General features: G+C 45.0%; 1 protein-coding gene across 1 annotated transcript in view; it reads right to left on the bottom strand.

The window, feature by feature from the left end:
• Positions 1-18,212, bottom strand: part of LOC126153649 (protein NDNF) — a 390,376-nt gene that overhangs the window by 285,694 nt on the left and 86,470 nt on the right. Inside the window, exon 2 of the mRNA XM_049916085.1 lies at positions 313-503. Coding sequence (XP_049772042.1) covers positions 313-503 — 191 coding nt within the window. The remainder of the gene's footprint in view (positions 1-312; positions 504-18,212) is intronic.

Here is an 18,212-nt window from a genome sequence, read left to right as displayed (position 1 = left end):
TCATACATAATTCTACGGTCGCACGTCGCAGGTTCGAATCCTGCCTTGGCATGGATGTGTGTGATTTCCTTGGGTTAGTTAGGTTTAAGTAGTTCTAAGTCTAGGGCACTGATGACCCCAGATGTTAAGTCCCATAGTGCTCAGATCCATACATAAATAGGATACAAAAACTGCAATGAGTATTTATAGCAGCAATAAGAGAAAGAACTCAGCTTGATGAAGTCATTTTGCTGAGTTTATCGGAAGAATAAGTGATCGTTACTTTGTAATCGCTTTGCACTTGAAACACAGTCTGCTGGAGGCGGTACTCACATCTTGGTCTCGCCCTTGTAGAGGAACTCGGAGACCTGCTGGTCGAATGGGATGACCTTGTTGTCACTGAAGATCTGCTCCTTGGGGATGGTCCAGCGGTAGCGGGAGGCGCCGCCGGCCTGGCCGCGCGCCACCGCCAGCGCCAGCGCCACGCCCGCCAGCACGCAGCACACCGCGGGCGGCGCGCACATCTGCAACACCGCCACTGTCTCTGGTCACCCGGGCACAGTGATACGTAGCGACGGCCTAGGGGGGCTACAACAAACTACCTCGTGACATGCGCTAGTGTCACGCCAGGCAGGATGCAGTGCTCTGTGGGCCAAGTTAGTGTGCAAACACGAGGGTATGCATTCTACTTTCTCTTCATTTGATAGCCATCTGTAAGAACGTCAGAAGCACAATTAGTCATCACGGTCAACCATCCCCTGCAGGCACACACTTGACAATAACAGGTTAGGAAAGCTGAAACTGAAGACCATGTCTGACTAGCAGTCCAGGTGACGCTCCTATCATATCGGTGGTAGGTCGGTGGGCATCATGTTCTGGCTGATCAGTGTATATAGCACTTGATTTTCACATTCTTCTGTCTCGATGTAAGTCTAATAACTTAATAAAAACAAGAAAATTCCAACTTCCTGGCACATTAAAACTGTGTGCCCGACCGAGACTCGAACTCGGGACCTTTGCCTTTCGCGGGCAAGTGCTCTACCATCTGAGCTACCGAAGCACGACTCACGCCCGGTACTCACAGCTTTACTTCTGCCAGTACCTCGTCTCCTACCTTCCAAACTTTACAGAAGCTCTCCTGCGAACCTTGCAGAACTAGCACTCCTGAAAGAAAGGATATAGCGGAGACATTCTGGAAACATCCCCCAGAGCCAGAATGCGGTCCCCAAAGTGGTCCTCCAGGATATCGAGCACTCCCCTGGTTCTATGGGGTCGAGCTCCATCTTGCATGAACCATGTCTTGTCGAAATCAGGGTCACTTTGGATAGTCGGGATGAAATAATCTTCCAAAACCTTCACGTACCGTGCGGTAGTCACCGTGCCATCAAGAAATATCGCACAAATTATACCGTGACTGGACACAGCACACCACACAGTCACCTGTTGAGGGTGAATAGACTTCTCGATCGCGAAATGCGGATTCTCAGTCTGTAAGTAGGCTGTTTAGATTTTTATATTGGTAATGCCACGTAGCGCTCTGTATGAAAATCACTGGCTGTGCTGTGTGCAGTATGTGGCTAGTTTGCATTGTTGTCTGCCATTGTAGTGTTGGGCAGCGGCAGCTGGATGTGAACAGCGCGTAGCGTTGCGCAGTTGGAGGTGAGCCGCCAGCAGTGGTGGATGTGGGGAGAGAGATGGCGGAGTTTTGTAATTTGTCATGAACTGCTATATATATATACACACTCCTGGAAATTAAAATAAGAACACCGTGAATTCATTGTCCCAGGAAGGGGAAACTTTATTGACACATTCCTGGGGTCAGATACATCACATGATCACACTGACAGAACCACAGGCACATAGACACAGGCAACAGAGCATGCACAATTTCGGCACTAGTACAGTGTATATCCACCTTTCGCAGCAATGCAGGCTGCTATTCGCCCATGGAGACGATCGTAGAGATGCTGGATGTAGTCCTGTGGAACGGCTTGCCATGCCATTTCCACCTGGCGCATCAGTTGGACCAGCGTTCGTGCTGGACGTGCAGACCGCGTGAGACGACGCTTCATCCAGTCCCAAACATGCTCAATGGGGGACAGATCCGGAGATCTTGCTGGCCATGGTAGTTGACTTACACCTTCTAGAGCACGTTGGGTGGCACGGGATACATGCGGACGTGCATTGTCCTGTTGGAACAGCAAGTTCCCTTGCCCGTCTAGGAATGGTAGAACGATGGGTTCGATGACGGTTTGGATGTACCGTGCACTATTCAGTGTCCCCTCGACGATCACCAGTGGTGTACGGCCAGTGTAGGAGATCGCTCCCCACAACATGATGCCGGGTGTTGGCCCTGTGTGCCTCGGTCGTATGCAGTCCTGATTGTGGCGCTCACCTGCACGGCGCCAAACACGCATACGACCATCATTGGCACCAAGGCAGAAGCGACTCTCATCGCTGAAGACGACACGTCTCCATTCGTCCCTCCATTCACGCCTGTCGCGACACCACTGGAGGCGGGCTGCACGATGTTGGGGCGTGAGCGGAAGACGGCCTAACGGTGTGCGGGACCGTAGCCCAGCTTCATGGAGACGGTTGCGAATGGTCCTCGCCGATACCCCAGGAGCAACAGTGTCCCTAATTTGCTGGGAAGTGGCGGTGCGGTCCCCTACGGCACTGCGTAGGATCCTACGGTCTTGGCGTGCATCCGTGCGTCGCTGCGGTCCGGTCCCAGGTCGACGGGCACGTGCACCTTCCGCCGACCACTGGCGACAACATCGATGTACTGTGGAGACCTCACGCCCTACGTGTTGAGCAATTCGGTGGTACGTCCACCCGGCCTCCCGCATGCCCACTATACGCCCTCGCTCAAAGTCCGTCAACTGCACATACGGTTCACGTCCACGCTGTCGCGGCATGCTACCAGTGTTAAAGACTGCGATGGAGCTCCGTATGCCACGGCAAACTGGCTGACACTGACGGCGGCGGTGCACAAATGCTGCGCAGCTTGCGCCATTCGACGGCCAACACCGCGGTTCCTGGTGTGTCCGCTGTGCCGTGCGTGTGATCATTGCTTGTACAGCCCTCTCGCAGTGTCCGGAGCAAGTATGGTGGGTCTGACACACCGGTGTCAATGTGTTCTTTTTTCCATTTCCAGGAGTGTATATTATGACTATTAAGGTAAATACATTGTTTGTTCTCTATTAATATCTTTCATTTGCTAACTATCCCTATCAGTAGTTAGTGCCTTCCGTAGTTTGAATCTTTTATTTAGCTGGCAGTAGTGGTGCTCGCTGTATTGCAGTAGTTCGAGTAATGAAGATTTTTGTGAGGTAAGTGATTTCTGAAAGGTGTAGTTTAATGTTACTCAGGGCCATTCTTTTGGAGGGATCTTTGATAGTCAGATTGCGTTGCGCTAAAAATATTGTGTGTCACTTTAGTGAATGTTTGAGTACGTTCAGTTTTGCTCAGCTTTTTCAAAAGCAAATAGTGTAAGAGGTTTATCAGCACAGTCGTGTATAATTGTTCTAAGGGGACGTTACAAGTCCACCAAATGCGCCAATTTCGCTTAATGGCGAACCCATCCAAATTAAAGGGGCCTTCGTAACTAAACCAAACCCTCAAATTCCCATCATGCCCTGCGGCCAACCGTGCAGTTTGAACGTCCTAACGCATCCCGCTCAGAAGTTATGACGATTTTATTTCATATAGTTCAATAATTGTCACCCTGTTGGAAGATGCTCGCGTATGTCTCACTACTGGCACTTAGATTGATACATTCACCTGGTGTGGTTACAAGTCGTTGGTTTCCGCTAGTAATTTCTGAGAGCATTAACAGATCGGAAGTAATTGCGACCACCAAAGTAATGAGGTCCTTTTAAAAGAATCGAGATAGATAATTCGACACTCCTCTTAGCAGGGCAAGGAATAAGAAATAAAGATTTTGTTGATATTACAAAATCTTTCGTCTCATGTAGTTCTTACTTCAGTCGCGTGCCTCTATGGGCAAAGCGGCCTCTTAGGTCCCTCGGAAAATGAAGATCATCCCGTTATGTGGGCCTGGCGAGCAGGCCTTACGAGATATTTTTTCCAGTCCACCAGGGGCCGCTCACAGCTTATGTTTAGTGAAATGTGCTGTGGAGGACAGCCTTGTGATTAACGGTGCAGTTACGCCTCTTCCAGAAATGCTGGCTGGCTCCAGCAGCAAGGAGACTGGTTAGAAACTGACGATGGGACACAGCCACAACAGATTTTGCCAGAGCAAAATTGATTGACTCGGAAGCTACGCCCCCACCAGACTTAGTGACGCCGAAGGTGTGAGAACTTTCATGGATTAGTTAAGATGCTTTCGAAAATAATCTGAACTGTATGAGATGTGACGCTGCGACAAGAGCTGTCATTAGCCACTAACGTGTGGCATGGATTTTTCTGAGACTCATAAGACGAGAATATGGAGTTGAGCGGTAAATTTTCTCACTTCTGAAAAAATAATCACGAGTCCTGGTTGGCTGACATAGGTTTCTGGCGGAATTATTTGTATTTAGGTGAGACGCCAGAGTTAGGAAAACGAAAAGCATAGAGGGCACTCGGTGTCAGAGACCGTTGGAGAGAGTACTCTGGTTGTGGGGACGGTGATGGAAAGCAGCTTTTAGGCACCCAGTTTGATGGAGAGCAGTTGGTGTTTGTTGGAGGTACAGACAGCAACAGAAGTGGTAAGTGTTCCCGCTGCAGCGCCAGGATTTAATTGAGATTAGCATCGTGTGAAGATTAGGAATCCTGCAGTCAAATGTTTCAAAGCCATAGATATGAATCTTAATTTTATCTTTTCAGTTCTTTTACTGTTTGGGACTCAGCGTTTAGTACCGTGAATCTTGAGTTACTATGACTTGCTCGTTAACTTCCACAATGCACTTATTAATTGCGGCGCATGCCTAACTTCTCCTTAACACCGTGGGTAAAGAAGTTATTTCTGCCACGTAATTTAAAGCCGGTTCATTCGCGATCTGTTAAAGTAACATCTTTTTTTATAGCGAGTTTCTTAGTCCTTTGCACCATATGCATTTTACTTTAATTGCGACAGTTTAATACTTCATACGTTTCTTGTTATTTTGAACCGAGACGTTCGTCACGTTTAGCTTTCTTCACGTATGTAGACCATTTGTGAAATAAATGTGTAGTAATCGGAGTCGTCTTTATACGAGGGCTGTCCAGAAAGTAAGTTACGATCGGTCGCGAAACGGAAACCACTGGTAAAATTCGGTAAAGCTTTGCACAGATGTGTTGGGCAGTGTCTCTAGTATGCCCGTCAATCGTGTCGCGACGCCCCTTTGAGTTTTGAGTGAACAGTGAGCACGTAAAGATGCGTAGGGAATAGCGTCTCCCGCCAAGCATGAGGGCCCGGTTAGAGATTTCGCCTGTGTCATGCAGCCCACGTAACACAACTGTCGAGCAGTTCCTTCTTCAAGCCAATTCTCGGCCGCAGACTGCAGAGGCAATGAAGACGCTTCTGCAGCGTTTCCGATGAGAAGTGTTTGATCGCCCACAGTACAGTCCGTAATTGGCTCCCCCTGAGTTTCATTTCTGCTCACAAAAACCGCTGGCCATGAAGACAAAATTTTTCGACAGACAACGAGCTGCAGACCAGGCCAAAAGCACAGGCGGTTGCTTTCTATGACGAGGATATTGGAAAGTTGATACAACACTACGACAAAAATCGAAGTTGGAGCGGCGACTATGTAGAGAAGTAGGTGGAAGGTGTACCTAACTGTTGCAAATAAAATGTTTCTGGTTTTCACTGTGGTTTCCGTTTCACGAACGATCGTAACTTACTTTCTGGACAGTCCTCGTATCATTTTGGTAGTTAGTTAATCCCATGTCGAATACAGATTAAACAAGGCAATCAGCCAACCTTATAGGGGAGAGATGTCGGAACTTATGACAGCTCTATGGTGCAAAACTTCTTTTAAATAACAGATAGTGTCCGGTCAGCCTACACGCCACAGGATATCGTCATATGTATAATTTCTCAAGTCAACATTCCAATTCCTCAACACATACTAATGGTACAGAGATGACTGAGGTCTCGTTAGAAAGGTTTTATAAAGAGCTTCTGATGTTACATACCGTTTACCGCTGAAACACTATTTGTGGAAAATTTTAACGTCAAGCAGACTTTTACCTGTCATAGGCAAAAGGGCGTAATGCATGCTAGATTCATACTTGTAGTACTTATTAATCACAAGAGACTCTCTTTCGATACTATCTTATTACAAATACCGTTTTATTTGTTTTAAAGTATAAAGTGGATAAATTATATGCAGCATTGTCATAGAAAACAGCCATGATGACTGCGGTAATCTAATATCTCTGCCTGTCATACAAGTTGACTTTTATAATCGAAAAATGACTCTGAGCACTATGGGACTTAACATCTGAGGTCATCAGTCCCCTAGATCTACTTAAACCTAACTAACCTAAGGACATCACACACATCCATGCCCGAGGCAAGTATCGAACCTGCGACCGTAGCGGTCGCGCGGTTCCACACTGAAGCACATAGAACCGCTCAGCCACACCGGCCGGCTTTTACAATTGAATATACTTTCCGAAAGAAGAAAAATATTTGTAATTTTAGCCTTGAATTGTGATTTACTTGTTGCTACTACGGCCTATCGTGCTTACTATAACTGAAAATGTTTGTCGAGTTAAAGTTATAGGTTATGTGGGTATACCTACAGTCCCTCATCTCTAGAGGCCCGTCGTAGGAGCCGGAGCAATTATTCCGAATGCAAAACACCGTTTTAAACACTTAGAAATGTATATACGAGGATATATCATAAATCATGATTATTATTTCAAGTCGTTCGGTTCACTTTCAAAGTAGTTTTCCTTTCATTCAAACAACTACCCTTATCCCAACTCCTATATTTATATTCCAAATACTGTCATACAATTGCGAAAGTTTCGCAGGCTCCCCTGGTGTTCATTTGTTTAATCATTGATGGTCAGGCATATGGCGGCTCTTGTATGAATCATTCATAGAATCAAGCAGCAGTTTACGTAGTCCCCCCCCTCCCCCCCCCCATTTACCTGTTTCCAAAAACAAGCATATCTTCGTAAATTTAAAAAGGCTGACTGATTGCTGCAATCTACAATTTAAAAGTCAATATAACAGTCTCTGAATGCAACCGCTTTCCGAATGGAAGGTAACCTGATGAAGCATATCTTTAGTACGATCAGCCTAGCATTTCGGGGATGTTATACCTGAATCTAAATGGGGAATACGTCTCAAACTAAGTGCATTGTTTTTACTAAGAGACGCTACCTTTCAATACCAAGTGGAGAAATTTTCTCGTAGCCATCATATGTTTGTGTTTAGTGCTAATTTAAATATGCTCGTATGAAATCATGAAGTAAATCGTCACCATACGACACAAAGGGTTTATCGCTTCCTGCGATGAATTGAAGAGGTAGCCTTGGAACTGAAGGCAACAAAATATGTTTTCATATGAACAAAAGGGGAAATTCTTTGAGACAAAGGACGCGTGGGAAAAATGAGACCTAATTAATGTTATGGGGATGTTGAAATATTGTATGTTTCTTGGAGAAAAACCTTAATGAGTAGTTGTACTTATTTTTAATGCTTTGACAGGCTTTCGTTCAATCGAAACATCTTCAGTTGTGCGCATGCTGAATACAATTTCTATAAGCAATATACAAAACGCAACGTAAAACAACAGAGTTGTGTAAATTTTTATTCCTGAATTACTCTAAATTATAATCATGCAAGCACTTTTCAGTATTCTTCAGGTTTCTAATTCGTTAGTAGTTTGTCGTAGAAATAGTTTCGGTCATCCTAAAATTTTAAAATTTAAATTACAATGCATTTTTTAAAATTAAGTCTGAAAGTATTTTATGTGGCTTTTAAGGACTCCAGCCACTTAGTAACAGTTGTCTTGTAGGTCCATATTAATAACATTAGTATTGCTACAGTATTTTGTTGACCTATGAGGCAACACATATGTTGTTCATAGAAATTAAGGGGTAACTGAAGGTCTTTGGACGGAATAGAGGTCGGTTTGACAGAGCACTGAAAGACCTGAGTCGAAACAAGGCCCCCGGAGTAGACAACATTCCATTGGAACTACTGACGGCCGTGGGAGAGCCAGTCCTGACAAAACTCTACCATCTGGTGAGCAAGATGTATGAAACAGGTGAAATACCCTCAGATTTCAAGAAGAATATAATAATTCCAATCCCAAAGAAAGCAGGTGTCGACAGATGTGAAAATTACCGAACTATCAGTTTAATAAGTCACTGCTGCAAAATACTAACACGAATTCTTTACAGACGAATGGAAAAGCTAGTAGAAGCCGACCTCGGGGAAGATCAGTTTGGATTCCGTAGAAATACTGGAACACGTGAGGCAATACTGACCTTACGACTTATCTTAGAAGAAAGATTAAGGAAAGGCAAACCTACGTTTCTAGCATTTGTAGACTTAGAGAAAGCTTTTTACAATATTGACTGGAATACTCTCTTTCAAATTCTGAAGGTGGCAGGGGTAAAATACAGGTAGCGAAAGGCTAATTACAATTTGTACAGAAACCAGATGGCAGTTATAAGAGTCGAGGGACATGAAAGGGAAGCAGTTGTTGGGAAGGGAGTAAGACAGGGTTGTAGCCTCTCCCCGATGTTATTCAATCTGTATATTGAGCAAGCAGTAAAGGAAACAAAAGACGAATTCGGAGTAGGTATTAAAATCCATGGAGAAGAAATAAAAACTTTGAGGTTCGCCGATGACATTGTAATTCTGTCAGAGACAGCAAAGGACTTGGAAGAGCAGTTGAACGGAATGGATGGTGTCTTGAAGGGAGGATATAAGATGAACATCAACAAAAGCAAAACGAGGATAATGGAATGTAGTCGAATTAAGTCGGGTGATGTTGAGGGTATTAGATTAGGAAATGAGACACTTAAAGTAGTGAAGGAGTTTTGCTATTTGGGGAGCAGAGTAACTGATGATGGTCGAAGTAGAGAGGATATAAAATGTAGACTGGCAATGGCAAGGAAAGCGTTTCTGAAGAAGAGAAAATTGTTAAGATCGAGTATAGATTTAAGTGTCAGGAAGTCATTTCTGAAAGTATTTGTATGGAGTGTAGCCATGTATGGAAGTGAAACATGGACGGTAAATAGTTTGGACAAGAAGAGAATAGAAGCTTTTGAAATGTGGTGCTACAGAAGAATGCTGAAGATTAGATGGGTAGATCACATAACTAATGAGGAAGTATTGAATAGGATTGGGGAGAAGAGAAGTTTGTGGTACAACTTGACCAAAAGAAGGGATCGGTTGGTAGGACATGTTCTGAGTCATCAAGGGATCACCAATTTAGTATTGGAGGGCTGCGTGGAGGGTAAAAATCGTAGAGGGAGACCAACAGATGAATACACTAAGCGGATTCAGAAGGATGTAGGTTGCAGTAGGTTCTGGGAGATGAAGAAGCTTGCACAGGATAGAGTAGCATGGAGAGCTGCATCAAACCAGTCTCAGGACTGAAGACCATAACAACAACAACAATAAAGTACGTAATTGCTACGAAAAATTAATTTTTTATTATAATTACTTGTCAGTTGACACTTCAAGCGTGGAAATGTTGTGTCTTTAATCAGGGCTTTCTCCGTTACACGCGAACTGTCGGTCGATGCCAATGCGCCACAACAACGTGATAGTTCATTTGCGGTTCTCAAGAAATGTGGAGTGTAAGAGTATCCCGGTATCAGGCAACGCCGAAGAGTCATGTTATGTCTATTTCGGTTGACTGCTTCCTGTTGTCCTTCACTTCAGGGAAGCGAAGTGTGCAGTCGATATGGCAACGCTGTCGTATCACGAGAGAAATGTCGAATAACAAATATTGTTAATTAGGGCAGAGCCATTCACCACGCGAAATTGGTGAAGATCACAGAAATGATCCAAAGAGAAAATAATGGTAACCCCCTTAAAAGAGCACACTAATTGCTTTGGAACGCTACACGGTCGCAGATGACGTGCAACTGGTACCAGGTGGTCATGTGGCCATCCACCGCTAACGTAAGAAATGGTAATGAAGTGGTTTGTACCCGCCCGACGTTTGTAAGGAATTAACACAGTAAGATTCTTCGATATGGAGACGAGAAGGAGTTATCTTGCTTGGGCGTGCCCATAGTTACACCGTGAATCAAGTTGCCCCATCTGTTGGCGTATGAACGCTAACTCTACAAGGGACGCTGCACCAATCGCAGCCGTTTAACATAGTGTAAGAAGAGTGACCGTAAAAGTGCCTAACGGATAGGGACGTACATGTAGAGACAAACAAATGACTGCAATTTCAGTAAAATTGTATTATTTATTCAAGAAAAATAACTTCTCAAATTGAGGAAGTCAGTAAAGCGTTGGTCCACACCTGTCGCTTATTCTAGCAGTTATTTGACTTAAGATTGATTGATAGGGTTGTTGGATGTCTTTCTGAGGGATATTGTGTCAAATTCTGTCCAATTGGCGGGTTAGATAGTCAAAATACCGAGCTGGTTTGAAAGCCCTGCCCATAATGCCCCAAACGTTCTCAATTTTGGGGAGAGATCCGTTGACTTTGCTGGCCAATGCAGGGTTTGGCAAGCGCAGAGACACGTAGTATAAGCTCTGTACATCTCTTTGTTTGCGGGCGGTCATTATCTTACTGAAATGTAAGGCCAGGAAGGCTTGCCATGAAGGACAACAAAACGGGGCGCTCCGCTGTGCTATAAGGTTGCTGTGGATGACAACCAAAGCGGTCCTGCACACCAGATCATCAATCTTAGTTGTTGGCCTTGTGGCGGGCGACGGTCGAGTTAGTGTCCCACCTCTGTCTGCGGCATCTCCAGACTCGACTTCGGCCGGGAATCTCACTGACTGAAGCAGGACTGTCTTCAGTGATCTTCAGTGACGAGTCCCTCTCCGAAATAAGGCCCAATGTCCAGCGAAGACATAAGGCCCAATGTCTCCAGACAGCGATGAGATATTAGCCAGTCTGTCACCCACCATTCGACCTAATACTCAAGTGCGCAATTTTATTTCGTAGCGGGGGACCTCTGTCGTCCGCGGCACGCTTTCAGCACAGGAGTACGTCGACGATATTCTACGTCCCATTTTGTTGCCCTTCATCGTAAGCCACCCTGGCCTTACATTTCGGCAAGATAACTGCTGCCCGAACACAGCAAGAGTATCTACTGCTTTTGTATTCGTGGTTACCAAACCATACTTAGGCCAGCTAGTTCGCCGGAAACTCTCCCAGTTGAGAACATTTGGAGCATTATGCGCTGGGCCCTCCAAATAGCTCGGGAGTTTGACGATCTAACGCTCCAGTCGGGCAGAATTTGGCACGACGTCCCTCAAGATGTTATCCAACATCTCTATCAATCAATGCCAAGGCAAATACCTGGTTTCTCAAGGGCCAGAAGTGGAACAATGCGTTATTGACTTGCTCAATTTGTGGAGCTCTTTCTCATGAGTAAGTTTACCAAATTTTCTGAACTTATAATCATTTGTTTGTCTGTACATGGACATCATGTCTATTGATTTTCGTTCCATTCGGAAGATTCCTTCATGGTGTGACGTTATTTTTGTCTTAGAGTGTATTTCAAACCGGACAGGAATTACTGCAGTCAGTGAATGGAAGTCCATTTAAATCAGTTTTCACGTGAACATTGCGAAAGGAGCTTCATGAAATGGATATTTGGGATCGTGTATCAAGAAATAGGACGTTGTTCACAGCGGCACATACATCTGCAAATTTTCAACAGGACATCAACAAAGAAGCTGGACAGTGGTTGATTGGATGCATGTAGTGTTGTGGTGTTGCACCTCGCGTGGACACCACTTCCGCCAACAAAGGGAACCCAATTGGAGGAGATGCCATACCGTGTGGTCTCAGAAACATCTGTTTCTTTGAACACAGACTAGTCATACCTGATTATGGGGATTTATGTAAACAGGAAGACGGTACCACAATCACGGCAAATTCGACTTCTTAATTGCTATACACATTACACATCCAAGATGAGTATAAGCACTGAATTCGGGTGAAAAGTGTGCACTAATCTTCAGTATCAAGTACCGTGTTATCAAAAATTAGTTAATACAAAAATTATAATGTTGCAATGAATGAAGCCCTTATAAATATGAGACGAGCTAGAGAGAAAAATGACAGAAATGTGGACCATGACGGCTCGATCCCTATTCTCTAGGCCGTAACATCTCGCCTTGTTGTGCTGACAGTGACCTATGGTTGCCCACAAGGTCCTCTGTGATAGACAAGGACGCTGCGTGTTGATTTCTGCAGGACACCGACAAAGGTAAGACTGAGTGTCCCCGCTGAGACATAATTAAAAACTCTGTCCAAGTAGGAAAACAGCAGACCAGCTGGGTTGACACAATTTTTTATTGCCACTCAAACTCGCCGATCCTACAAAAAACCATGTCTGCCTCATTAGCCAGTTGCTCCCCAGGAATGCACGCCTTCGATCCAGTCATTCTTCTTCAAACTGAGGAGCTTTTTAAATGGTCAATATCATCTTGGTGACAATCAACTGGTGCAGTCTCAAAGGCGTGACCTTACAGTTAACGTGGCCAAAATGCTGTTAAGTAATTTCTGTCTCACTTTTATCTCAGGGTCACACAGGAAATCCTCAGGCAGTGTTTCCTTTATTCTAATTTATAGCTTAATCCATACATGTTCTAAAAATGGATGGATGTATAAGGGACAGTCAAACGAAAATCAAACATATGCCACAACTAGCCCATGGAATGGGTTCATACACAAGTAATCACCACATGCGTTAAGACATTTATCCATCTGGGAGACGAGACGATCAGTTCCTGTTTTGTAGAACGTGGTCAGCCGCTGATGGCTACACAACTGTATCCACTATTGCTCTTCTTCGTCCGACGGAAACCGACGTCCATGCACGTCTACCTTCTCGCCAACGATGTGAAAATTACACAGCGAAAGGTCTTGGCTGTACGGAGGACGTTGCTTTGTTTCTCAACAAACTTGATACAGCGTAGCCTTCGTCCGATTGGCATTGTGGGGTGGACATTATCGTGCAAAAGAATGATTCCATCCGATAGCATTCCTGGGCGTGTTGACTTTATGGCCCGTCGCAGAGTCTACAAAGTGTCTACGTAGCACTGTACATCCTTTGTGACTCCATGCTCAAGGATCTCGTCGAACAGACGTCATCAATCGAAGGAAAAGGTCACGGTGACCTTACGGAAATTGCATGAACAGCTTGCAATTTCTTTCACGGTGGGGCAGGGGGCAATGATGGATCATTCCATTGCTGGCAACCGTTTGCCCTCGGATCGTCGAAATGCTGTAGGACGGAATCAACCTGTTGCACAATAACGTCTGCCTCCACACTGTCAATCAGAAAAAGGATACGCTTCGGTGACTTATTTGGAAAACACTGCAACATCCGCCGTACACCCCGGATCTCTTTCACTGTGCGATTTCCATACCTTTGGCGACCTGAAGAAAGACATACGTGGACGTCAATTTCAGTCGGACGAGGAAATTCAAGAGTGGGTACGGTTGTGAATCTATGAGCGAACGGCCGTGATTTAAGAAACAGAATTGATCGTCTTGTCTTCCAGTGAGATAATTGTCTTAACATGTGTGGTGATTGCTTTTGAATGGAACCTTTCCCCGTTCCCATTGTGCCACGTGTTCGGTATCGTTTGTCTGCCTCTTACATAAACAACCATTTTTGTAATATACATGGATTAAGCTATTTAACTGCCCCTCATACGTATGTATGTTCCACATAGCATCCTAAACCAAGGGACCGATTTCAACCTAACTTGGTGTGTACACATATCACCTCCTGTGTGGTTCTGCACAGAATCAGAGAGGAAAGGAATATGTGGAAAACTCTGACAATGAGAAGGGACGCGATGATACGACATCAGTTAAGACGTCAGGGAATGACTTCCATGGTACTAGAGGGAGCTGTAGAGGGCAAAAGCTGTAGAGGAAGATAGAGATTGGAATGGATGCACCAAATGATTGAGGACGTAGGTTGAAAGTGTTTCTCTGAGATGAAGAGGTTGGTACAGGAGAGGAATTCGTGACGGATTGTGGATGAAAAGGAATAGAAAGAATTTATCCACCCAGTATTGGAGAATGAGAGTACTTAGTGACTTGCAACAAACATATAATTTCAAACCTTTTTGAAACTTTTTCTCGCAGAAAACCCCTACAGAATGACGAAAGGAAAACAGGTTTGTCGCTTACTACATTTTTTCTATCCATGCAGTAAAACTGCCGCAGTAGGTATGGCGTTTTTATTTATTATGTATTTACTAGTCACTGCATTCGTGACACATTTTGCAGACAGTGTTCACATAAATCACTGAAGGTACCTGCAAAATTATATGATTGTAAAACATGTAGCTCAGGCGATACGACATCATAAACAATGGGTTACGTGAAAAACTCCTGCATCATGCATGACGTTTAAATTTATTACAGCTTTGCTAATAAACCTATTACCAACACATTTCGTAGAAAGCATCCTCATACGCCACTGAATGTACCTACAAAATTTCATCATCGTACGAAGTATAACTGGTGAGAAATGACCTCATAAAGCTCGAGCTGCATGATTGCGAAACTGCAGTGCAAAATTCGCTAGAGATACAGGTGAAATATGTGTACAAACACGTGTGAAGTATTGTAATTATGTGTGATATATGCGACGTGCGCACGCGGCCGAAGCCACGTGTTTAAAGCTCCAACTAAACCCCTAGACCGATTTCTACAAAACTTAACGTCCGGATAGAAATACTGGGGGGGGGGGGGGGTGTAACTACCAGCAATCATTTACTGGGGTAAGATGATAATGTGGCGAGAGAAAGGAGTAGGAGGAGATGGACAGAGAGGGAGAAGGAGGAGATGGACAAAGATAGGGAAGGAGGAAGATGTGGACCGAGGCAGAGGGAGGGGAAATGGAGAAAAAATGTTCAAATGTGTGTGAAATCTTATGGGACTTAACTGCTAAGGTCTCAGTCCCTAAGCTTACACACTACTTAACCTAAATTATACTAAGGACAAACACACACACCCATGCCAGAGGGAGGACTCGAACCTCCGCCGGGACCAGCCGCACAGTCCATGACTGCAGAGCCTCAGACCGCTCGGCTATTCCCGTGCGGCAGGGAAATGGAGAGAGAAAGGGGAGTGGAGGAGGTGTACAGAGAAAGCGACGAGTAAGAGATGGACAGAGGGAGGGGGGAGGACGAGATGGATTGAGAGGGGTGGGAGAGAAGGAGAAGAACTAATAAAAAGTTAGAATAAATACATATATGCCATCCACTAAGCGAGTTTCCTTATAAAAGGAATATACTACCACATCATGGTCAGACAGGCCGTGATCTTTTCTCGGTCGGCCGGTGTGGCCGTGCGGTTCTAGGCGCTTCAGTCTGGAACCGCGTGACCGCTACGGTCGCAGGTTCGAATCCTGCCTCGGGCATGGATGTGTGTGATGTCCTTAGGTTAGTTAGGTTTAAGTAGTTCTAAGTTCTAGGGGACTGATGACCACAGATGTTAAGTCCCATAGTGCTCAGAGCCATTTGAACCATTTGATCTTTTCTCTTTCCAAATCATGCGAGACGTCGAGTGGACCGACGGTAGAGTGAGGCATGTAATTCTCAGTGTGTGGAGGCTGCAGTTCGTGCCTGTGGTGGTTCTGTCATGTGTTGGGGCTGTGCTATGACTTTGGCTCACTCATTCAAGTTAGAGTGAACCTGAACCAGAATGTTTACATCAGCATCATCGGGACGAATTGTTGTCCTTCCGTCTGCATTTTCATGATGAGTGTGCTGTGCACACTTCCGTCTTCCAAGATGGTAACAGCACTCGCACGTTCCTCGTTTGAAGAACACTCAAGTACCATTTCTCACCTCGACTGCCTCTCTGAATTATCCAATCTTACTCCCAAAGAAAGTATGTGGCCGGTTGACACGTAGAAATCGACATCCCCACTGCTTGGTGGCTCTACGGGATGTGATCCTCAATCAGAAGCTTGAGCTGATAACGGCATTGGTGAAGGGACTTATAGACTCTCTTCGTAGTTGGTCTGCTTTTCTTAAGATTTTGGGTGAGGTTGAATGATGTTAGCATGATGAATCTTAGAAATGCTTAATTTTTTATCTGTTGTGCTTACAATATGAAACGATCGTTCTTAAGAAGATTTAAAATTGTGCAGGATTTGAAGAGAAAGAGACCGAGAGGAAGATAGAGAGCAGTAGAGAGAGTGTAATGGATGAGAGTAGACATAAAAAAGAACCGTGCATGAAAGTAACAGGGAACGGAATAATGAGAATCCACGGGTACCATGAGTTTGTCAGTTCCGGAACCAAATCAATTAAGTTTGAAGCTGAGGAAACAACTGTTTGTATCATTCCATTAGGCTAGCGTGTCAGTGTGCAGCGCAAAGAAGGGCACATTGATATGAGCTTATGCCATCCAAAAGATACTGTAAATAGCATGGTGGAGTTGTATACTACTGTGAATTCCAACTCTCCACGGTCACATTGCTGCGGCTGTAATGTTGTGGCAGCTGGCTCGCTACACGTAAATAAACCGGTCTCGTCACAGAAGACTATAAAACAACGACCTGTGCGCCAATTTCCTTTTGGCACGCGCACAACGCAGTGCTTTCGCACAATATCTCCGCGATACATTACACACTTGATGTGCGACGACGTTCCATCGCCGGAGCAGACATAACCTTCAGCAGTAACTGTGAGAAGCTTGCTGCTCTGAAGCCGTGGTTTTCGAGCTATGACTCACCGTGGATCATTGTTTAGGCAGCGTTTATGTAAATAAGGAAAATCTGCATACAGAACAGTAGGGAAAAGGAGCCATAAAATACGCTCAGCTAGATACGGCTTTAATGCTAAGAAATCACAAACGAGACCGCTTTCGTGTAGTGCTAGAATTTTGTTATGTAAGAATCTCTAAGAGGCAACGGCGGATTTTATGTCGTCTTACCTTGACACGAGTTTGCAGGCCTTTAATTTATGTTTCAAGGCACTCCAAATCCTGTGAAGAAACTCCACAGGTACCGTTCTCGCAAGAGTCTCGCGCAGTGACCTCCAGTAGAACGTGCAGTCTGGAGCAGCCACGGCATTTATTACAGTTACAGTTGTCGCCTGCGGTGCACGAAGACACTGCAGCGTGAGGTAAGCACAGTATTTCTCCGCAACTTTAATCTGCCCGTTTAGTAATTACGATGAAAAGACAAATCGTAATGACCATTGCCAACCGGTGGCATCTGTTGCATTAAGGACAAGGCACGATGAAAGTTGCAAATACGGAAATCCTTTGAAATGAGGGACTCTAACAAAGGGCAAATTGTCTAGCTCTGGCTCCTGATATGGAGCATTTCATAATTGTGAATCTGATTGGCCGTTCGCGTGATACTACCTTGGGCATGTATGAAAAGTGGTTGAAGCATTCTGAAACAAGAATATGTTCGGCGTCGACGCCTCGTGATGTCGAATCAGATGCTTGTTCATTCTTTTAAACAGGGTAGGCGGCGATCTGTGGCAAATCAGACTGCAATGTTGATGCAAGCACGCTACTCAGCGCGCAGTGTTCACCTTGGAGTTCACAAGCGACCAATATTTACACTGATCAGCCAGAAAATTATGACCATATAGCAAATGGAAGGTACGTCCACCTTTGGCACTGGTTACAGTGAAGACGCGTCGTGTCATTGGAGCAATGAAACCTTGGTAGGTCGCTGGAGGAAGTTGGCATCACATCTGCACACACGTCACTTACTGTAAATTCCGGGTTGAGGGCCGATGAGCTCTGACGCCACGTTCAATCAAATCCCAGATCAGATGTGTTCGATCGGGTTCGGATCTGGCTAGCTGGGGGCTAGCACATCAATTGGAACTCGCCACTGTGTTTTTCGAACAATCCCTCACACTCCTGGTCTTGTGACATGGCGCACTGTCTTGATGAAAAATGTCACTGCCATCAGGAAACATGATCGACATGACGGGGTGTACGTGGTCTGCAATGAGACGCCACCTGATTGTCTCCGTCCCGCAGTACAGATGTCAAGGAGCTGTTGCCCTGGAAGGCTATGGCTTCGCGCCCTCCCATTGGTATCTTGAAGAAGGTATGGTGATTCATCAGGCCATGCAA

This window comes from Schistocerca cancellata, chromosome 2, assembly GCF_023864275.1.
Source record: "Schistocerca cancellata isolate TAMUIC-IGC-003103 chromosome 2, iqSchCanc2.1, whole genome shotgun sequence".
Taxonomy (NCBI): Eukaryota; Metazoa; Arthropoda; class Insecta; order Orthoptera; family Acrididae; genus Schistocerca; species Schistocerca cancellata.
This window is presented reverse-complemented; position numbering and strand designations above follow the sequence as displayed.